General features: G+C 44.4%; 1 protein-coding gene across 1 annotated transcript in view; it reads left to right on the top strand.

Moving 5' to 3' along the window:
- ABTB2 (ankyrin repeat and BTB domain containing 2) overlaps positions 1-23,536 on the top strand; it is a 112,217-nt gene that overhangs the window by 53,781 nt on the left and 34,900 nt on the right. The window contains exons 2-3 of the mRNA XM_041469598.1: positions 18,776-18,922; positions 21,568-21,778. Of these exons, the coding sequence (XP_041325532.1) occupies positions 18,776-18,922; positions 21,568-21,778 (358 nt within the window). The remainder of the gene's footprint in view (positions 1-18,775; positions 18,923-21,567; positions 21,779-23,536) is intronic.

Genomic DNA, 23,536 nt, shown 5'->3' with positions numbered 1-23,536 from the left:
AGAATGTATGAATACAGCAAAGAGATTAAAGAGGCATGAGGGTGAGCCAAGATGTTACACTTTTTAAGAGATGAGGAAGGAGAAATTCATCCCTTTCACAGCCTGGCTGTGAGCCTGCCAGCCCTTGGTCACGACCTTGGGAAAGGCAGCAGAGAAACTGAACTGACCATTTGCTTGCCTTTTATTTTTGGAAGGGATTGGTCTGGAATTAAAGTAAAAATCAGTCTCTTATGTGATTAAATAAGACTTTTATTTATTTTTTTTTTTTTGGCTCAGCCTGTCACAAACTTGTCTGCAGTTCAGCCCCAAGGGATGGAGCAGCAAGTCCTCAGAGGGGCAATGTTATTAATGTCAGATGGAGTTGGAGTTGCTCAGAACCAGGCAGGGAATGTGGAGAACTGCAAGGAAAGAAATTATTTTGTTTTAAAGATGACAGTTGAAGTCAGGAGTAAAAGTTGAGGGTGATAAGTGCAATTTCAGCATGGATTAGCTCCATGCAAGAGGGAGATGCTGGAGCACGTGGGTTGGGAGTCGCTGCTGATAAGAGTCCAGCCAGGCTGGGCTGCAGGGAAAGGCCTTTTCCTCCTCTGGGAAGTTCCATGGATCACATGCTGCAGATGGAAGGCCCTGTGGGTTCATTACTCATTGCAAAATTATGGCAAAATGTTCTCTCTGCAGCCTCTGTGTCAAACTGAAACAGAACTTTGCTCAGAGAGAAGCTGTGCTGCAGAAATGAGCCTTGCCCATCAAGAATTGAAACTGTGAATATTGAGTAGAAATTCCCATGTCAGTCCTCAGTTCCCTGGCATGGAAAGGAGGCATGGAGTAAAATGTCCTAATTGGGGGATATAATCCCCGAAAAACAACATCCTTCTGTGCTCTACCTTGTGACAGACCAAGCCTCGTGCTCGTCTCTTGCTCCAAGGCTCCAAGTTTCAGACAAAGTGAAGCTTTGTGTGAAGCTCAAAGTGAAGATGGCTGGTGAAGCTGGGTGTCTTTCAGTCTCACCACAACGGATTAATCTTCTTTTTTAATTGATTTTTTTCCCCCTCTCTGGTCAGACAGTGCCAGTAAAGGGAATTTTCTGTGTGTGTCACTGATGATCTTGAAGTCATTTGCCTGCTCCCACTGGCATGCCCTGGCCTGCCTTTCATCTCCCTTCAGGCTTTTAAAGGCTGGGGAGAGAGCGGAGAGAGATTTAGCCTTATCTCATAATTTGTTGTAAAACAGCTTCTTTGCCACATAATTTGGTTTGGAACTGAAAAAAAATTGTATTTTTATCAGGACACAGATGTTGCCACAAACACAGCAGCAATGAGCAGCCCCTTTGGTGGATCTGGACAGAACTTCTGGGATCTTCCCCAGCTCTGCCTTGTCCCTGCACTGCTTGAGAATTAAGAATTTAATTGCAAATACCAGAAATCTGTAATTGCAGCAACACCTGCCTCGCCATAGACAAGAAAGTACTTGTTTTTCAGGTTAATACTTGTCTTGAAGCAGCTGCTGACTTTGTCATGGCTATGTTCACTGAGAGTTGTCGTGCTCTGTGTTGGTTGAGTTTTTTTTTTCCCCCAAGAGTTCTTTGGAGGAAACCCAGAATTCTGAAGTTGCCTTGCTTTGAGGCTGATATATACAGTATTATGTTTTATATAAAGCAGCAGACTAATGCTCAGCTTTGGTCTCAGTGGATCAGGAATTTAGTGTCGATTTAGAGCTTTTCCCCTGCGCAGACTGAGAGCTTTTGTCTTGCCCTGCCGCTTCCTTCCTCGCATCTCGGAGCGTTTTCCAGGCATCTCTGAGGCATGGTCTGTGGGAAGCAGGGTTGGTAACTGTTGAACAGATGAGAAAGCTGAGGAAAATGCCTTAGCCACATGATTTAGTGGCAGGCTGGAATAAATTCAGTATTTCTGCTGCTGGGTCCCAGGAGCTGTGTACTAAACCTACTGTTGCCTTTCCAGCCCTCGAAGCTTTTCCCACTCCAACCTCTGTTTCAGCACAGGCTTAGGGTTTTTAATGCTGCCTCAAAATAGCTGTCCTTCTGAGAATAGAGAAGTTTTTCTTCAAAATACCTTCTCTCCCCCAGTTTTTTTTTTTTTCTTAAATTTTTAATCATTCCCTGCTGAAAACCTCCACATCAATCTGATCTCAGCTTGTCCTTCCAGCAGGAGAGAGGGGTTTGCACAGGCCCCATCCAGAGCTGGGAATGTCAGCGCCTCTCTGGGTTATTTAAGATACGTCTGCCATGCAATAAATCTCATCTTGTCATTCTAATGGTACAATAACTTGGAAATGAAAGAAGTCAGCTGGGGGAATATGTGTGTGCACTGGAAAAACCATCCAGAACGCTGTGCTGGAACAGGGCTTTGGATATTGTTGTGGAAAAAGCTTGGAAGCAGTTAGCCTGGTGCACAGGAGCAGTGAAGCAAAGCAGGGGTGCTTGTTTAACAAAGGGAGAAAATAGCAGAGTGGCAGAGTGAACGTGCCCATTCCTTCTGGACTCTTCCTTTGCTTTTAGGTAGAGGTGCATGTCTTGTTGGCACTATCCCTCAGGAGAAAGGGCACATAGAGAAAACAAGCCAGAGGGTAACCAAAACAATACTGATGTAGGCTAGCATTGAAATGATTTATTTTTTTGTTGTACCTCCCAGCTGAAGACATTGAATAAACCATATCCATATGGAAATGTTTTGAGGTTTTAGGCTGTCAGGCAGGTTCCATGGAGGATATTGCATAAATCTGCTCAGGAGAGATGGATTTCACCACCTGGACATGGCACCAGGTGCCATGTGGTCACCAAAGATGTGCAAACAGGAAAAGAATTATTGATAACCCCTTCTGTTCTCCCACCCGTTTCCCTGACTTTCAGGGCACTGGGTTTCCAAGGGCTTTGATGGCTGTGCCTCTGTTTCTCCTGCTGGAAAACAAAGACAGTGATATGGATCTTTGCTTTGTACCAGGTATTGTTTGAAACTTCAAACTGCTTTAAAAGGAGGAAGGGCCAAGGCGATTCAAATCCATAAATCAGTGTTTCTGCAAAGAGTGGTTTGGGTCTATTCATTGCATCCCAGAAGAAAAGAGGAATTGTCAGTTTGTTTTTTCAGTCTGTTACATGAAAATAAATTCAGAGACCTTTTCCTTCCTACCTAAGAAGTGCAGAGATGGAAGTAATTCCTAAAGGCTCCAGTTAGACCCAAACCTCAGCTTTTTAACCATGTTTGAAATGAGAGTGGTGATGATGATGTCTTTAGTGAAGCCTAAATCTGAACCTAATTTTGACAAAATAATTTGTTTGTGTAGTGGTCCCAAATGCTCCTTCACATCTTTTTGTGATAGTTTGAAATCCATACCTCAGGTTTCAGGCAGGTGTGGATAAAACAAACAAAAACCTAAACAAACTAATAACCACCAGCCCCCCTCTGCTTTTCCTCCTCAGTGCTCAGTGAGGAGAAGAGAAATGCTGATGTATCTAAAGTGCATTTCCTTTTTCATGACAAAATACAGAAAGTGAAATTGGGAATGAAACCTGATGCAACAAATGCTCTTCTATTCGTGGAGAAGACATTTGGCAGCAGAAACACAAATGACAACATAACCTCTTTGAAACAGATGACCTCTGTTTGCCCTGTAAAATTTCCTGCGTTCTGCTTTTCATTAGCTATTTGCTTGTGTGGTTTATGTATTTTATAGATAAAAAAATCACATAAAATATGAACTATGGTATGATTTAGACCTAACGTGGGCCTTATGGATGATGTGACCAAGCTTGTAAGAGCTGAGCTCTCTGTGGTTGGATGCAATGTGGTTCTTACTTGAGTCAATGCTTAAGTGGCATTTTTCCATCTGGGGATGCCCATGGTATTCATGGAGGTTTTGGGTCAGGTTATGCTGATAAGTTGGAGGGAGCCTCTTCATCCTGGGATGTTGTACTGAAAGCTTTAGCTCAGGCACTAAGTGCTTTTGGTTCAGGGCTGTATCCTGGAACTTCCCCCAGCCCAAAAGGATTAAAGATGATTATATTTTTGCCCCAGAGTGTTAACTCTGGTGAGAGATTAATAGGAGATTACTGGAGCTGTTAAAGAGGATTCACCATTGTAAGAACTGAATGTTCAGAAGCAGAACCTCATTTCAGACCTTTTTTCCTCAGAATGTTCCAGTGTGAGGGGAGAGAAAGAGAAGGAAGAGAAAGCTTCTTTCCAGGAAGCACTGCTGATGAACCACCTTGTTTAATGTATAAGAAAGTTCTTTTAGATGCTTCAAGATAAAAGGCATCTATAGTGCTGCTTCAGAATTAATGATGTCATGCCAGCTCCATCAGAGAGTTTATGAGTCTTGGCTTCTTAGACTCTCATAAAATAGGTAATTTATCAGTGCTGCTAAATGAGAGAAATCACCCTGCAGCTGCAGTGGGGAACACTCAGGCTTTGATTGCAGTGGGAGAGGAAGAGAAAGTTGTTGGATGAGCTGTCATGTTCTAACTGCTCAGTGCTGTGTTTTATTTTGGAGGGAAACTGTCTAAATATTGCAGAGGTGTTCTCTAATTATGATCTTTGAATTACTTAAGTGTCAGCTGACCTTTTTGCCTGTGCTGTGCTTTCCTTTTTTTGAACGTGGCACCACAGAGTTCCTTGGCTTGCTGGCACTATACTTAATTCTAACTCCCCATCAGCACCAGGGGCTCTGTGGCTTTTGGGCTGGAGTTACCTTGTAGTCATCCCTCTTTCAGCATGAACCAAGAAAGCTCATGTGGAGTACAGCGAGTTCTGGAAGCCTTACTAAGAGATGCTCACTGCCCTAAGAGTCTTAAGATGTTGTAAAAACAAACACCATTTCCCCAGCCAACCAATAAAGAATAATTGGAATAAAGATCCTTTGTTTCTGCTCGCAGGGAGTGAGTTTAGAAGCAGCCTTGCCCAGCAGAGCTGAGGAGAGAGCCCAGACCTCCTGCAAAACCATTTCTCCCTGCCTGTGGTACCAGCAACTTGCTAATTTGAGAGCAATATTGTTCCAGTTCTCAGGCTATCTGGGCTGATGTAATATTCTTGGCTGCAGTCAGGTGGGTCATAATAAATTTTCTGGAACCACTTCCAGTTCTCTGTTTCTTTTCTTATAAACAACTTCTTGCACTTGGCAAATTCCGTTTGCTTCAGAATGCCAAAACTGTGGACAAGTTTTCTATTGACTTCTAAAACTAAGTCTTTTACTATTTTCTCTGAAAGCAGAAGAGATTAAATTTAATAGGTTTTATTTAATTTATGATTTTTTCAGCATTTCAGCAGTTTATGTTATTTCTACAAGATGTAGTGGCACTGGCAGGGTGTGATTTTGTGGCAGTTTAAGCTGAACTAAATCGGGGGTGCTGCAGTCTCACCCATCCTTTTTTGCCCCCAAACATTTCCCCACTGCCTTTTATGCCTTTATCACTTGCATTTATGTGTTTATACAGTGCTTATACTGAGGCAAGGAATTGATGTAGCCAAAGCTGATCCTGCTGAGGAAGAATATTGACAAAAGCAGAGGCCAGGAACACAAAGCTTAGGACAAAGAGGAGCAGGACAGCTTAGGATGTAGTTCACTGGAAATTTAAAACAATGTAGGTGGTAATGAGAGCGCTTTCAGCTCATTTTTAATGCCCTGGGTGTCTGAGATATTGCCTCTTATCAGTGTAATGTGGAGACATGAGGGTGGAATCCAGCCTGGAGCACATAATATCGATGGTCTTTCATCAGAGAGGGTGAGAGGTGACTCAGTCTCCAGCAGGTTAAACAAGTGCCACTCACCTGTGGGATTTTAGCTTCCCAGCTGTCTGCACCCAGATGCAGAGCAAGCTGGGAGAGCAGCCCAGACACAGAACCCTTGTTTTTACAGAGCCAAGTGTCCAGGCTCATGTCACAGACACAGGACAAACTTGGCTCTTTTCTTGGTTTGGACAAGTCATGCACGACTTTTTCATCTGGAAAATGCCAATGGTGGAGGCTGCAATAGCTGCAGGGCTTGGATGTGTTTCCTGCTCTCAAACCCTGCAGCTTTGCCACCAGCCAGTGATGCAGTGCATTTTAACCACTCTTTAATATAACACAGTACAGCTCCAGCTACTGCACCCCTGCAGCTTTGCCACCAGCCAGTGATGCAGTGCATTTTAACCACTCTAATATAATACAGTACAGCTCCAGCTACTGCATGTGGCCAGAACTGGGAGGTTTGGCCTCGACTCCCACTGAAGTTTTCTCTGTGTACACTAATGTTTTCTCCCTCACATCTGTTTTTGGCAAAATTGCAGTTGCCAGATTTGATCCAAACATGTGCTTTTTGCTACTGGCTCTGTATAGTTTTGTTCTTTGGCAATATCACCAGATACCAGGGAGAAGGCTTGGGGTGACCTCCGTACCTGGAGGGACCTACAAGAAAGGAGAGAGACTTTGGACAAGGGCTTGAAGTGACAGGACGGGGGGAAATGGATTCACACTGACAGAGGACAGGGTTAGATGGGATATTGGGGAAAAAATCTTCCCTGTGAGGATGCTGAGGCCCTGGCACAGGGTGCCCAGAGAAGCTGTGGCTGCCCCATCCCTGGAATTTTTCCAGGCCAGGTTGGACAGGGCTTGGAGCAACCTGGGACAGTGGGAGATGAACACAGCAGGGGGTTGGAATGAGATGATTCCTTGAGCTGATCCCTTCCGACCCAGACTATTCTGTGAGATACTGAGAAAGCTTTTCCATCCAATCCTTGCCTAGGTACCATCTGTGCCCTGATGGTTTACTGATAAGAATGGGATTACAGGCAGAAAGTCAGAATGGAAGAAATCTTTTATACTCTAGAGATAGTTTTGGTGGGCACTGTAGTGACATTTCCCAGGGGGAGATGGAGGAGATGGATTGCTCACACCTGAGTGAGAGCAAAATGCACACAGAGGAGCAGTGCAGCTGCAGATCAGGATTCCTCCTGGCTTTGCACAGCACAGATTTCCACATTAGTTCCTGTCAGCATGGAGACCCCTTGACATTATTGGGTCAAAGAAAGGTGCTAATCCATCACAGAAAATGGCTTAGCACTTGATTTATATTCATTTATCTTCGCTCTGCACAAATGTTTTGTTCCTTACCCTGCTTTGAATCAGGCCAGCCTAATATATTGGCATCTCAATCATCATTTGGCTCCCACTGAGATGAAGAAGCAATGGTCGAGCCTGCAGGGCCCTAACAGTAAATCAGTGATTTATTAGGAAGAGCAGGGCAGGAAGGTGAAGATCATCTTGAAAATAGGTAGTGAGGCTGCAACATTTTTTCTGTTTGTCTGATTATTCTGCCCTGAAGAACTACAAAACAGCAAAAAAACCCAAATCAAACCCAAGTAACTTCAGGTTTCAAAGCAGTGTGTTAAAAAATTGAGTCATTTATTTTTTTATCTTATTATGGTGATCTTGAATTAGCCTGGGAAGGGGCACTGGAAGCTCAGTGACTTTGCCCACACAGCTACAGTGGGTATCAAGTTCCATCAGCACAGAGCCAAGGCATGTCCAGCTCTGCTCAATCACCCTTTGTTTGTTGTGCCACTTCTCAGGGAATGGGATGAGGGGAAGGGAGACAAATGATACTGGGGGTTAAAGGATAGAGAGTGTCACACGTTCCTCAAGAATTTTGAGGAAAAATAAAATATTTCCAAGGTAAAGGCGCAGAATTGTCTCTTATTTATAGGACTGTTTCCCATTCTTTCACTGATTTCTTCCATCAGGGAATGTTTAGAGTTTGGGGGTTTTTTTTCTGTTCCTTTTGCACCATCCTTCTTCCATGTATGTATTTCCAGCCTCTTTGAGTCTTCTGTGTGCTCCTTTCCCTTCCCTGTTGTTATTGTTGTATTACTTTTAGGGAAAAAACTGTGCTGAAGTACAGTTTGAACTCCAAATATGTTTCTGTTTCAGTTCCAAGTTCCCTATCTCCTATTCCTGTCTGTTCCCACCCATAAGTGGAGCTGCAGGGCAGCCCAGTTTTAGCCTTTACCAGCTTGTCCTTTTTTAACAGAACAGTCTCTTATTTGAGCTGTCACTTCAATAATTTGGTGAAAAGAACTGAAATAAGCATTCTTAGACAGTTGAGCCTCCCCAAATCTGCCTCTGCCATGGTTCTGCCTTTTGCTTTATTCCATGACAAATCTAAAAAGCCTTCCAAGGCCTTTTTTTCCCTTGGCAATAATCAAAGCTATTAATATTGCTGGGATATAGTGGTTGCAGGCAAACAGCTGGATCCAAAAAGTGATTACTTCTGTGGGATGGGGTTATTTGTGTGGGATGGACCTTTGCTTTTCAAGTCCTTCCATGCTGTGCATCTCTGCCTTGGAGCAGTAGAGATGCTCCACTTTGCCCTCAGAGAGAAAATCATAATTTAAAACAACACAGAACCAGCAAAATAGAATATAGGGATTTTGTTTTGTACCTTAATGACTACAGAACTTTTATGGACAAAGGTAATGCTGTGATTGTTCATTAAAATAAAGACTTTTTTTTCCAGCTCTGTAATTTTTTGTCAATTAAAGGATCTTGCTCTAAAAAATTCTTTCATTTAATTTCATTTTCTTCTTCTGCCATGAGGCAATTTTCCCTGTTTTTTCATAATTTTGCCTGAAATGATGAAAAATGTTTGTTGTTTTTTTTCTTCTTCATTTCACCTCTATAAATAACAATGTTGTAAGTGTCAGGAAAATAATTGCATGCTATGAAATGGGGTAACTGGGAGTCCCATGCAGGAAAGCCCTGAGACAGCAGCAGGCTGTCAAAATCAATTGGGCTGAATGCTTGAATCCATTATGGATCTGCTGCACGGGTGTGACAGAGATATTAAAGTGTATTTCTAAAATAAAATACAAGATTGGGGTTCTAATTTTCATCCCCTACACAGATGCTGTGTTAAAAACCCAGAACATGTGGTTGTGTTTCCAAATTCTTCAAAGAACCATGACCATCCTGAAAACTGCTGCCTTTTATGCTTGTGCAAAAAATTTGCTGTTTTAAAATAAAAATACTGATTTTCTTCAGTTATAAAACAACGTTGGGGATCCATTAATGAGAGTGGTTTCCTGACCAAGTATTCAGATCTTAATGTAAATGTCTATAAATAATATAGTGGCAGCAACATTCTTTTGGAAACAAAATTCAAAGAGGTCCTGTTTGAGCAGCGAGTACTTGCTCAGGGCAGTTATATTTAGGCTCTAATGGAAGTGTACAAGTTATGCTTTTTATACAAACTATAAATGGCTACAACCAAGAGACTTAGACTTTGAAATGCACTTGGCACTTGTGCAATAGTGAGACAGGCCAGAGCCTTGTAGTACAGTTGGGTTTGGTTTGTTAATTTTTTTTTTTTTTTCCTGCCTGCCAGCTTTACAAATATTGCCAAATTCTTGCAGCGTTGCCACCCCTGAAGGGCACTTTCAAAAATAGATGTTGCTCTCGTTTGGGACTGGTGTGGAGCCTTGAAAAGGCTGGACCGTGAGTGCAAGTGTGATGACAATGAAGAGGTGATGGGGGACAAGAAAGAGGAATTCAGATGCAGAAGCAGGGAGTAAAATAGGTGCTGAAACCAGAGCAAGACGTCATGGAAGGAAGCCAGGCATGAATGTGGATGGTATGAGATGGTCCTTGAGTGCCACACACGATGTGAGAAACGGGCTTAAGTGTTGCAGATCGAGGGTAAAACTGAGCAGTTGGTGAGTAACTGGAATTCCTCTGCTTCACTTCTGAGTGTCTAAACAATTGGTCATTGTTGACAAGATCTCCAGGATGCTTTGATGTGAGGAAGCAGAAAGTTGCAAAATACTGTCATTAGTAAGAGACTAATCAGCTGTATTGAGGGGGAAAACTGCCAAATACTTCCAAGTGTTTGTTTGAGGAAATGAAAATTAAGAGAGGCATAGCTTCTGTCCTGGGCTAGAACTGCAGCTGGTCTGTAGAGCTATCAAAATACTCTTGGAGAGCAAACCCTGCCTAATGGTGCTTGTCAAACACAAACATTGTTATCAGGATGGTGAAGCTTTTTGCCTTTGTCTTGTCCCAAAAGCTTGCACTGATATGGGGCTGCGGGCAGAGCTGGGGTAAAAAATGACAAAGCTTGTGATTCACGAATTACTCATGCACGTAAACGCTGCTGTGAGCAATTCACTGTGCTGAAATAGTACTGAAGATTAAACCGGAGGTATCAAATGTACAATGGTGCTGTCTCTTTTCTCCTGAACTGTTCACCGCGCACCGCCCCGAGTTTTGTGCTGTCTGGCCGGTGACTCCAAACCTGAATCATTTTTGTCTGCAGGCAGGGTAGGAATGCGCTCATCCTGGGCAGCCTCCAAGCCTTGCCCTCCTGAGGTCAGACTTCACGGGCTCAGCGCTGCACTGTGTTTCTCTTAGATAAAATTTCAATTTCATATTGAGTGACAGATGCATATTTCACCCGGACAGAACCCAAGCTGCTGTTGCTGACAGCTAAAGGAGACAGGCCCTGAGTTGCCTAAAAAATTCCTTCAGGAGCAGTAAGTTGGTTACTGCTGAGCTCCTATTTCCTCCTGGCTTTTTAAAAATAAACTGAGAATAGTCAGCTCTTATGACACTCTGATTATCAATTTTAGGTCATTAACTGATGTAATTGTAGTCTTGATGTTTATTATTAAGTGACCGTGGTTTCTGAAATCTGATTTTAATGGCTTGCAACAGCCAGGAGAGGCTAAGGAGGGTAGATTTTATCAGGTCAAGGACTCACCTGTATAAAGAAGCTGCCATGCAGGGGTAATTTCTTCCAAAAAATTGCTCTGGAATATGTTAGAAGGGATTGCACTGGATTATTCTGGACTACTTCCCTGGTCAGATTCTCCATCTTGACATTCCCTAAGAAAAGGAACTGGGAGTGGCTGAGGATATAAATTTACTATCCTCTTTGTTTGGCAAGCATACAGATCATGGGATGTATAAATAGAAGAATTGAAGGCAAGTAAAGAGAGGTCATTATGGGATGTACAAAGAGCTTACTCAGAGCACATCTGGGGAACTGGGCATGATTCAAAGGCCAGATTACAGGAAGGACAGTGAACAATAAGGAATGGATTAGAAGAGGGTATTGTGGGGGGTATGAGGGCTCGAGCTGGTGCCTGCAGTTGCTGCAGTCCCACTGCTTGCACCAAAGGAAGCTGGTTTTACTGTAAAAGCACCTAAATTGGAGACTTCTAAAGAATTCCAGGGGAATGGAGACAGGACCCTGTTCTTGCTAAGCTTTCTGATCCCCAGAGCAGTGCCACTAAAGGACTCTTACCACTGCTTACCTGTCATACCTCTCTCCCTGTTTCAAAAACAAAGCCTGTTTTTTTAGTTTGCATATATATAAATATATAATTTCTATATAATTCTTATGGTACTTCTGCTCTGATTGTCCAGTATTGTATCCACATTCACATCTCTACAGGGCTAAAATAACTTTATTTTCCTCAAGCCTCTCAGAGTTGTGTAAAGCTTCTCTTCTGATGTCATAAGCGCCACTGAGGTGCAATTAAATATTGTCACAATATCTGTCCTTTCATCTCAGAAGTAGCTGCATCTTGGGGGAGCTTTATTGAAGGTAAAAATGGCTTTGTAAATGAAAAAAGGGCTGTTGGTAAGGGGCAAAAAAATGTGCTATTGACACATATGGGAAATGGGGACACTGCTAAATGTTGAACAGCATGAAGGAGTGAGTTGAGGATGAGAAATGAAGCAAGAATATTGCTGCTGTCACACCACCCTTACCAGGAATGAAGCAATAGCCTCATTTTCCAGATAAGCAGACTGAGACTCTGAGATTAATCAAACTGGTCAGGGTTTACACAAGTAGGGAATTCTAAGTCTTCAGCCTCTTGGACCATAGTAATTTTTTGGCACATGATCCTGGTTTTCTATTTCTTTCACAGTGTTCATAATCTGTTTATACCACTCCTCATAAAACTTTGATTTTTCATTGATATTTCTAGTCCAGTATGAAGTTTTCTCTTTAGTGTGCTGTATTGAATCCTGAAAATAGGAGTCCTGGAAAGATGGATTTATTGATAATTGGTGGATTTTTTAATACTAATATTACAGTGTAGCACAGGTCTTTGCCTGCCCTTGGGCCCTGCATAGAAGGGCCAGTGCCTGGAAAATCACATGTACAAAATTCCAAAATGATCAGCCGACTTTTAAGGATGTACTTGTTGACATCTGAGCACACACGCTCCTCTTCAGAAGTAGTTGTAGGAAGTAATAATAGTAGGAAGCATTTACAGTTTATATTTACAGATTATATCCCCAAAGGCCTTTTATTAAGACATATAAAACAGGAAGCATAATTCTAAAAACCTAGACTTAAAGCCATGTAGTTATTCCATTTATTTCCAGTCTCTGGATCCGGGTTGTGGGAACAATGGCTCTGTGCTGGCCAGTTTCATACAGGGAATCTGAACTGGGAATTTTGAACAGGGAGCAATGGCTCTGTGCTGGCCAGTTTCATACAGGGAATCTGAACTGGGAATTTTGAACAGGGAGCAATGGCTCTGTGCTGGCCAGTTTCATACGGGGAATCTGAACTGGGAGGTTTGGGCTTTGCCAAGTGCTGGTTCTGGTGCAGGAGTTTTGTGGTTGGTTCTCTTCCTTTTGCCTGCATTTCTCCGTCTTGGAAATGGGAATGAGGAAGGTCATTGTGCTGTGTTTTCTGGCAGTTATGACAATGCAAGCCCAGGATATGTTCCCTTGTGCTTATGTTCAATTAAGTGCTTGGGGCCAGGCCAGGTTAGTGGTTGTCCAGAAGACCACAGGGATATGGAAGTGGGATTAGTGACTCAGTAAATTCTGACTCTGCATTAAACCAAGGCCTTTCTCCTACATTTATAGTCATTTGCAAGCCCATATATCACAGCTGGATTAAAATAGAATACAGATCCTTCCTACCTTTGTCCAATTCTATCATTTTCATAGCAAAAGGGAAGCAAAATGTGTGAGATGAAGACAGCGCAGGGAGTTTCCTAGGACTTGGGAGGCATTTGTAGTGATAGTCCACAGGATCCTGCCCTTTCCCTGGCTCTGTGGCTTTCCCTGCTTTTTAGACTTCTAGTTGCTGCAGTGACCTGCACCCCAGGAGCAAGGGGTAGTGAATTTTGAGAGTGCTTTATAAGTCTCTCCTGGGTTATTTTGGTACTTTACTTAAGCAATGCCTGGTGACACTGAGCTACAGGAAGACTGTGAGCGTGAAGGCAACTTGTTCTCTGATAACATTCCTGAAGTCCAGGAGAACTGTATTTTGTTAATTTGTAGAGAATATCGTCTCTGTGATCAGTAAGACCAAGACTGAGGGCTGTGTGTCTCTGAGGTGTCCAGAAGTGTCCCCTTAGGACATCGGCTCTTTGATGAAGAGATCCAGCGTAGCACTTGCAGAAAATTTTAAAATCTCCTCCACTTACAGCTCCTCCCTCCTCTGCTTCTCCTCCTGTTTCCAATTACAGAATTACTGTTTAATGTGGATGCAGATATAGGAAACTGTGTTTGATTTTTCTTACTGCTGACAAACTGGGAGAGATGCCTGCCTGCTTTCTAGCAGAAGCCACGCTCTTTTCCTATATATGAGCAATTAGGTGCATTGTTCCTTGATCACAAGCCCCTCTCATCATCTGCGGCATGGCTGCAGTTGATTATAGAGCCTGATGTGTTTAAATTTTGAGGGAGCTCCATCAGGAACACTTTAGTTGCTGTTTTGTGGAGGGATTTGTTTATGTTCTGTCAAAATGATCCCATCTCATTTCATAAAATAAAGAGGGGTTGAGCTTTCCTAGCAGCGGTAGGTCAGCAAGGAGAAAACAGAGCTCCAAGAACTGGCATGAATTCCCGCTGGTGCTCCACACTGGGAACTGATTGGCAAGAGGGAACTGCGGGGCATTGTGTGGTGTGGGAGAACGGGGCAGGGAAAACAAGGAGAGCCTTGAATGCTCCTGGCCATGAGGAATGGCAGGACTTTGTGCAAGGTGACAGCCATCCCCCATGTCATGGCCGCGTTCCAATGTGGGAGCTGCACTTGCACTTGGCTGAGCTTTCCCCCGGCTCCGCTGGAAGCGGTGGGATTTGGCAACTCCAGCGCAGTCAGGTCATCACCGTCCGCCCTCAGAACTTGGGCCTTCCAAAATGTCAGTTCACAGAGATCAGCCGTCCTTCCCACCCCCCGGAATGTTTCTTGCAGAATTTATCCCAAGCCAAACATTGCAAAAGCACGCTGGTATAGGGATTCCTGCTTGGTTTCCTAATGCCTTTTTCAAGCATGCTCACAGCACTCCTGGTTTCACACATGGGGCTTTTAGCAGCAATTTATAACGTATAGAGATGATTTTGTATTTTCCAAGGGCTTTCTGATTGGTTTGGCCAAATACGTGCTTTTTTTCCTACTGTTCTGATTTGTTTTATAGAAGTGTTTAGGTATAAATAGCACATTGTATTGTCCCATGCCTTTTGCTAGGTTTATTTTTTTAAAAAGCAGTTTTTCCCTGTCAGTAGTTTATGGTGTATATCCCTGTCCTAATTATATTCCTGATTCTTTGCCTAATCTGTCATGAGCAGAGCCAGTGCATTTTTGAAATAAGGAAATCAGTACCCTGGGCAATTTCCATGAGGAATCCCAGACAGCAGAATTCGAGTGCTTTCCAGCCAAGACTCCTTGGCCCTTTGCCACTTGTGAGTGGCCCCATCTTAACCTCTAGACATCATAGAAGTGTTTGAAAGCCATCAAATGGCTGATGAGTTAATCTCTAGGAAGCTGTCTGCCAACATCGAGGGTCCAGACTGGAGAAGGCCCAGAGAAAACCATTACAGCAAGGTAAAAATGATGGCAAGTCCCTGTGCACGACCGTGGCGTGTGAATGGTGTGAGGTGTGAAGGGGCTGTGGCTAGTTGGAAAGCCTAACAATCCAATCTCAGAGCAAAATTCAGGCAAAGGTCTGCATTTGCCTGTATCTTGAGAGCAAAAGAACAGAATTTGATGCCAGCCTCTGAATTATGAGGACATTCAGAGATGGAGCTGGGGTTCCTTACAGGAATTGTCCTTCTTGAGGAACTGGACTGACTGCCCACCTTGGGGAGTCATAGAGTCAGGCAGTGGTTTGGCTTGGAAGGGACTTTTAAAGATAATACAGTTCCAAACCCCTTTCCATGGGCAGGGCCCTAGACCAGGTTGCTCCAAATCCTGTCAAACCTGGCCTTGAACACTCCCAGGGATGGGGCAGCCACAGTTTCTCTGGGAAACTATGCCATGGCCTTCCCACCATTATAGTAAAAAATTCATTCCCAACATCTCATCTAAACCCACCCTCCTTCAGTTTAAGGCCATTCTCCTTTATGCTGGCACTCCATGCTCTTCTCCAAAGCCCCTCTCCAGCTCTCTTGGAGCCCCTCGGTTCTCCCTGGACCCTTCCCCTCTCCAGGTTGAACGTTCCCAGCTCTCCCAGCCTGTCTCCAGAGCAGAGGTGTTCCAGCATGTGCTGGAAACCACACAAGAGCTTTGCCCAGCCCTGCTCGGGGGAGCCATCACGTTACAGCCAAAGCTCTCCGCAGAGCTGCTGCACCTCTTAAAGCAGAAAGATGTCCAGGAGTGTGAACAGACTTTTCCCTGGATCTTGCTCAGACTGGAAACATTTTCAGTTGCTATTAAAAAGCATCAGATTACGGACAACAATTTCAAACTCTTTAGGCAAGCAGAATAATTTGAGTTTAAGGAACTGCTTAACTGGAATTCACCCAGTCGTGACTGCCTTTTAAGAGCGTTGGCAGCAAGTGCTCGTGAACAGGTTTCATATTTAACTGAGGCAGAATAAATATGGCTTTATTTCCAGCTGCTGTTTCAAAAGCTATGGAAAGATCAGGAAAAAATTGTTAGCCAGCCATGCTTTAATTGAGAATCAGGCCATTCCAGAGGTGACTTGAGAGCTCCTGCTGCTCCTGAGATTTGAGCTAAGCCACACTTGAATTCACAGTCTCTCCTTAACTCCACCAGGGCTTGGATCCTGTACTTAAAAATCTTAATTAAAAATGCTGCCCAAGTGGTTCATTCCTGCACAATAATTATGTGTTGTTTTGCATTGTTTTGTGGGAAAAACACAGTTTGGAAAATCAGGAAATAAAGGTGAATATCAAACTGAGAATGTTCTGACATGGATTGATTTATTTCAGTTGCAGTTTTGCATATCTTGCTAGTCACGATTAAAACCAGTGTTGCCACCAATATGAAAATGCAGGAATGTGAATGCCAGACAGAAACTGCCCATGGTTTATGCCATTGTAATACCTTTTGACTGAAAAGTCCATGATTTGGAAAGCAGGAGAGCAAGAACCATAATTTGGGATACAAATAATCAGCACAAGGCACTTGCCTGTTACCAAAAAAGGGGGGTTTTAATTGGTATTAAATATTAAGTCTTGTTCCTACTTAAAACATCACTGGGCAAAGCTTAACTGCAGATGTCCTTGTGCCTGAATTTCTGATCTGAGGAACAACAAGGATGCTTTTTCAACTCTACAGAGTTACTGGAATTGGATCAGAGACGAAATCCAGATTAGGGTGCTGCAAGATAGAATAGTTGTGGGGTGCATTTCTGTTTTGCTTCCCACTGTCCCAAAATCAGTGTTGGGAGGTGTGTCCTCATTCCCAGGCCTGCTTGTACCTGTGGAGACCTGCCAGACGTGGGGAGCCTTGGAATCTTTATCATTCATTCCCCTCTCCGATCCCAGGGAAAATCCCCGGTGGCATCACTGGGCTTTGGTACATGGCCAAAGTCTCGGTGAGTTCCTTATTCCTCTCTGGTGCCTAAAGGATGTTCCTCAGCTGTGCCAAGGCAGGTGACAGCATAAATCTTGTCCACAGCTATCTTGGATGAGTCATTTTTTCAAAGGTAAATAAATCCTCCCTGTTTCCAAGCATCACCTGACAAACTGTGAACTGGAAAACTGAGAAAATGTTGTTGCCTTTTGCGAGCCAAAGCGTTCTGCAAATCTTTATTTTTAATTCCTTGTTAGAAAACAGAACCAACTGAAAGGGGCTGGCAGAGAAAATGTGCCCCACTTCTTTCCCTCTGCCGGGCTCAGCAGTGGAGCTGCCAGTTTCTGTTTTCGCCCCTGTAGAATTATGTGCCTCTATTTGAAAGTTTTGACAAATCAGTCTGTTTTCATTCTCCCTCTGCCATAAATTCAATCCATATGTCTCTAAAACATCCTTTCATAGCTTTGGCATGGAAAAGGAAGTGGCTTAGGCTCTGTATAGTGTATTTAAAGCAAAGCTCTCCTAGTTTGCATGCATGGCTTCTGGTAGCTCTTAAAGCCTCAACTTCCTAATTATTCAGGTTAAGAGGGCATTGGCAGAGCGTTCTCCATTAACCAACAGTGATGTACAGTGAAGAAGCACAACAGGATAAATCATTCCCTTATTCTCATCATGTCCAGGAAGTTTTTGATACAGCCCTTGGCTTTGCCACAAAGCAGGATGCGAAGAGGATGTGAAAAGGGTTGGAGAGATCAATCCAGCATAAAATCTCAAAAGAAAACATCAAGACAAAGAAACAAAGGGTCTTGCACAATGAGCTGCAGGATTTTGTTGGGCAACAATACCCAGCACCTATGTGACAGGAGGTCATTGCCACGGGACTAAAGGATCTCCACATCCCAGCCTGACCCAGGGTCAGGAGGTGAGGGTGGAAGGAAACGTGGGTCCGAGCTGAACTGTATTGCTGTGGATCAAAGTTAAAAATCAGAAATACAGGATGCAGCAGGCTAAGAGCACAGGCAGTCCGGGCTGCTCTGAGTGGCCTTGTCTGGTATCAGGGAAAATTTGGGCCAGGAGGTGCTGCTGGAATTGTGGGATGGATCTGTAAAAAAAAAAAAAAAAAAAGGTAAAAGAAATTGGGGCAGTAGTGAGGACACAGGAGCAATGGCTGAGTGACTGCAGGTGGCTTTTTGTACTCCACCTGCCTTGTGGATGCAGTGGCACCAAATCTACCCCAGGGTGTCACTGGACAGGGCAGATCACTCTCCCAGCCCAGCTCTGACACACACCCTGCTCCCTGCCTCACATCCACTCCAGAGGTCACATTCCCCCTTTTCTCTGCGCCACACAGAGCAACCAGTTCCTGTGCATTGGATGGAGAGGAGATGTGTGTGGTAAACACGAGTGTGCAGTGAAATTACCTTGCTAATCTCTCTCTCTCTCACAAGGGGGTCATTTACAGAGATGAAAATTGAGGCAGCCTCAGAACTGCTGGGCGTCGCTCGGCGCATCCAGAGGTGTGAGCATGCAGAAACCACAGTCTGAGCACCTGAAACTGCATGGCAGGTTCAAAGGGCTGGCACAGCCCCTGGTTTTGTTTGCAGGGTTGCAGGGATGAGGTGGACTCCAGGCTATATTCCACATCTCTCCAGATCAGGCCCTTCTATCTGGGGATCTGCATACAGCTGTTCAGCAGCAAGCCCTGCGTGCGCGGCCCTGTTGTTGTATAAACAAGAGCAGAGACTCAACCAAAGCTTTTCATGTAGTTTTATCTCGACTGCAATTTGTTTCCAGCTCTTAAAGGCTGTAGGAACATCCAGCCTTACTCCCTGGAGCCTGTTTCAGCCATCCCAGCGGTGTTCACAGCTCTGTTTGATTTCCTTTGAACCGTTCAAAAATTCCCGGAGAAAGGTGCAAGTTCTGTATCCCTCCTGGAGGGATCTGCATTTCCACACAAAGTGTAGGCTGGTTTGTAAGAGGTGTGCTGTGTGCTCTGTCCCAGGTGTGCTGTCCCTCCCTGCCTACTTCAGCCCCTACCACGACGGCTCCGTGTGCAGCGATGGCCGGGCCGACGCCTACGCGCAGCTGGAGCTGCGGACCCTGGAGCAGTCCCTGCTGGCCACCTGCGTCGGGAGCATCTCGGAACTGAGTGAGTTTGGGATGTAATCCTGTAATCCACCATGGGGTTCCTCCAGCAGGGCAGCAGAGCCCATCCCTCCTCCACTGCTGAGGGGCAGCAGGAGCGCTGCCGCTGTTGGCAGCGTGAGCAGCGTTTAATGTTGGGTGAGATGTAATTGCTGGTGGTGCTGTTTATGAAAATCAGCTGGTTTCATTAGTCTGCTTAATCTCTAATTCACCTGGAGAGGTGTGAGATGTGCCTCTTTTTTTTTTTTTTTTTTTTTTTTTTTTTTTTTTTTTTTTTTTTTTTTTTTTTTCCTTTGGTAGAGATGTTACCGCCAGCTAAAATTGGATGCTCTTTCCTGGATGCCTCTGGAGGCTCTCCTGTGCATTTGTGGAGCACAGCAAACCTCCCAAAGACAGCAAAGAGGGTTCTCTTTGTTAGTGTTTCTGCAGTGGAAATGTCTGGGATATTCAAGGAAAAGCTTTTTGGTTACTTAAAAAACAAAAAGCAAAGGAAAAAGAAAATCTGAGAGCGCTTTGGTAACAAAAACTTGTTCAACCCCCTTTTTTTCCTAAAGCTGACCAAATGAAATGTTCCATTCCTAGAGTACTCACAAAGCCCCTTTAAAGTAAACAAAAATGATTTGTGTTTTCCTGGTCTACTTTCCCCCTTGCAACGTTTCTGCTGGCATCACTTTCTTAGCCTGCACCATCTGAATGCTAATGAATGCCAGGGCCAGCAAGGAGTTTGTGTGTTTCACCATTTATTTTGCAACCTGCCTTAGTTTGAGGTTTTCAAATTCCTTCAACACACCTCTATTTATCCTGGAACACAAGAGAACATTTGTAGCAAAGGGCCTGGGATTGAATACAGCTTCCTCTCTCCCTCTTCCCTCATCCCTGCCTGGCCAACTTGGTCAGTACATCCAGTGAATGGCTCTCCTGATACAGTTGCCTTTTTTTTTTTTAATTTTTTTATTTTTTTAAAACGTTGCTGCCCATTGCCAGAAAAATAGAGTGAGTGTGCAAAGGAGAAGGAACGTTATTCTGAGCTGAAAATTTGAATTCCAGATGCATTTCTGCTATAAACTATGCAGACTTCTCTGTTAGCACCAGCGCTGGAGGATCCGTGATGCTCTTGTAAAACGTGTGGATCCTGGAGCTACTGAAGTGGAAAGGCAGAGTTGTTAGAAGGATTTTTTTATTATTCTGAAGTGGGTCCTTAAAGCTGAATGTGCTGTACAACAAAGGAGTGGCAGGGCTTTAGACTGCAAGCTGAGATTTTTAATACCCCGTTGGTCTGAATCACTAAAAATGTCATGTTTAGACATACAGTAGTTTTGTGGGGCTTTCTCCTGTGTAACAGTAGAACCCCAGGGCTTCCGACTAACAAATTTAGTGTATTGCTTTTAGATATAAATGAACAAGAAATAACTTCCCAAGGATTTCAGAGGGAGGTGTTGCTAATGCATATGAGGCGCCGCTAAACTCAGGTTGCTTTCCCAGGAGCCAGCTTTGTGATGGGGCGACTATTTCAGTTCCATCCTTTCCCAGTATTGTAACTTTTGGACACAATAGAGCAATGCTTCCTGTGAGAGTTTGAGGGGACTGTGAAGCATAAAGCAGCAGAGATTCTCCCAAGGAAAAAACAGATCCTAGCTAAGTATAGTAATAATTCAGCTCACTGGTTGGTAATCACACTACTCAAAGATGAAGCATTTAAGGCTTTTTGGAGTTTGTAATGCACCACAACACAAGGAGATTAAACAGGGTTGTGCCTAAAGCAAGCTTATTGCAAAAAGACCAGCTTTGGGGTCATTGCTCTGGGAACTTTTTAAAAATCTGCAGTCCTAAAATTCTGAGTGCAACTGTGTGATCCAGGTGACCTTCGTCGAGGCCTTCTCAGGTCCACCGTGCTCCGACACAGAGACAGCTTGGCTCTAGTTCAAAAACCAAGAGGAATGAGAAACCCAGAGACCCCCTGGACTGAGCTTCTTGTAATGCTAAGGGACAGATTTCTGGCACTGTTTGAGACAGCCAGCATGATAAAAGATTGGCTTTTTAATATGAGAGTCAGGTCTTGCCATTCTGGAGAAACCTGCAGCTGGAGTGAGAATGGGAGCAGCAGACCCCTCAAAGAAGGGGTTTCTCTCTTGAACATAATGTCACTAATTTGTCTCAAGTGTCTGGGCAGGAGGGTAGAACAGCATGACCCAGTTGGAAGAAATGGGAGCAACCTCCTAAAAAAAGGAGAATGAAGTATTGGTGCTACTGACTTTGCCTTGTGAAACTGTCACTGCCAGGTCGGGCAGAGGACATTTTACAAAGACATCAGTAGTTTTAGTAGGCTGGCAAAATAATTTGGTATTTGTCGGTGGAAAGAGGAGAACACCAGCAGTAAACCAGCAAACTCACTGTAAAGAATGTGTGGTAACTGAGAGGTGTTGCACTTCATGTTTTCTAGCTGATAACTTGGTATTTGAAAGAAAGTGCTGCCGAGTGGCAGCCTTGAGGGACAGGACACCCTCTGCCTTTGTGGAGGAGGTTCTGTGCACACAGCAAACGTTCCTCTGAGCTGTGAGAGCTTTGATTTGTTCAAGAAGCGTGACTGAAAGTACCGTGGGTGCCTAACAAAGAGATGATTTTGTGTTTTCTCCCCGTGTGTGCGCGCAGGCGATTTGGTCTCGCGAGCCATGCACCACATGCAGTGCCTGAACACCATCCGGCCCGGCATGAGCCCCGTGCGGCAAACCCGGCAGCAGCAGCCCATCTCCTGGTCCCCTGACGCCCTCCACACCCTCTACTACTTCCTACGCTGTCCCCAGATGGAGTCCATGGAGAATCCCAACCTGGACCCTCCGAGGATGACGCTGAGCAATGAGCGGTAGGTCGGTGAGCTGGGAGCGGGCACGGAGCAGGCTGAAAGGGCTCCTTCTGTTGGATTTCCAGGGCAGGTTTGTGGGATGCTACCTAGGAGGCATCAGTTATTCCTGCAGCCAGGCCAGATTAGGTTGTCAGCCCTGCCAAGTTTGCGAAGCCTTGGAATCGGAGCTGGAAAGTGAGCTGGTTTTTCGTGCGGTCTTTCCGAGCGAGGCACAGGGCTGTGTGCTGCCAACAGGGCTTGTCTGGAGACCTTGCCAAAAGTACATGTGGTTGCCTAAAGCAGGAAAGGCCTTCCCAAAGAAAATGTTACCTCCTGAATGGTGCCAATTAACAATTGTCATCGTTCTGGGGAAAAGCAACGCCGTTTGCTGCGGGGAGGGTGCAGGGGATTTATGAACATCCTACTTGAGGATTACTTCAGTTGGTGCAGTGTGTCTGGAGTAGAAAGAAATTTCTGTAGGAAGCCAGGAGCTAACCAGGGAGGGCAGTGGGTCTCCCTGCCTTCTGCCAGCTCCGTGACCAACTCTCAAAGTAGGGCCATTATTAGAGCAGTCAGAAATTTTCCAGCGGGATGTTTTTTTCTCTTGGAAGCCTCCCTGGTTTCCTTCCTGCCCAGCCCCTTGGCAGGCTGCCTGACAGGCTGGTGGCTCAGGAGAGCTGAGGAGCCCTCAGAGCTGAGTTCCTGGACAGGTCAGGCAGCTCCCGCTCCCCAGTTGCATTCTGTAGGGAGACCCAGGGCACTCCAGACTTGTTTCCCCACTTCCAAGTGCACATCCAAGTTTCTGTTCATTTCAGAAATCTTAAATGGGAAGTTCTGTCTGGTTACCCGTTATTTATTCTAGCTTGCTTTTTGGATGTATTTTTGGCCTGCTGGACATCAGGCTGAGGGAAAGCTCTATCCTGGCCCTGGCCCTTCCCAAAAGCAGCCTGTGGTTGAGAAGTTTCCTGGTGTATTGATGTGCTGAGGCCATACTCATAAGACAAAAAAGCAGAAAGTTTGTTGGATAGGTGAGCAGGGAAAGGAGAACATCTCTGCAGTTTTGTAAATAACATGGTTTCTTCTTCCCACCTTGGGCTTTACTGTACTCAGCCCCAGCTTCTGAAATCTGTATGAAATCGTAGGAACACACAAATAATTAATTACAGAAGTAAAAAAAGGTTGCCTTTCTGTTTGATCCTCCCCTGAAATCTTTTCAAAAAGAGCAGAACTCTACAAAGAGAGGGAAGAGATGCACAGATATGAAGAATCAGAAGGAATTAAGTTGAATGAAATAGGGGTAGAGAGAAGCATGGCTGCACACCTCAGCCTGCTGGTAGCTCAGTTTTTTGCGCCCACTAACCTAAATCTAGGTTGCCCCTACCTAGTGCAAGGCTGTTAATTTTGCACACTGTGCAAAAAAAAGTTTTCATGAGGCCAGATTGTGTAAAGTTGTGCCACTGGTTCCCATAGTGGTTGGGAGGCTGAGGCTGCTGAACAGCTCGTAGCAGAAATGTAGATTAGGCTTTCTGTTTTGTGCTCTTTTCAGTGCTCTCAGTGTAATGATGTTACTGCAGCTACTTGTTTTGTACACTGGGGATAATAAATGAGTTAAATCAGGAGAGCAGTTATCTCTCCAATTGCTCCCAAACAATGCTCTTCACATGGTTCACCGGAGTTTTTCTGGAGGCTGCAGCTCTGTTCTGTTTTGAAATCCACACTAGATCCTACAACAGCTGGGGTAAGGGAAATTTCTGCCATTTTTTTCTGACCAGTACTTAG

This window comes from Pyrgilauda ruficollis, unplaced genomic scaffold, assembly GCF_017590135.1.
Source record: "Pyrgilauda ruficollis isolate IOZ18807 unplaced genomic scaffold, ASM1759013v1 scaffold237, whole genome shotgun sequence".
In the NCBI taxonomy this organism is placed as follows: domain Eukaryota; kingdom Metazoa; phylum Chordata; class Aves; order Passeriformes; family Passeridae; genus Pyrgilauda; species Pyrgilauda ruficollis.
This window is presented reverse-complemented; position numbering and strand designations above follow the sequence as displayed.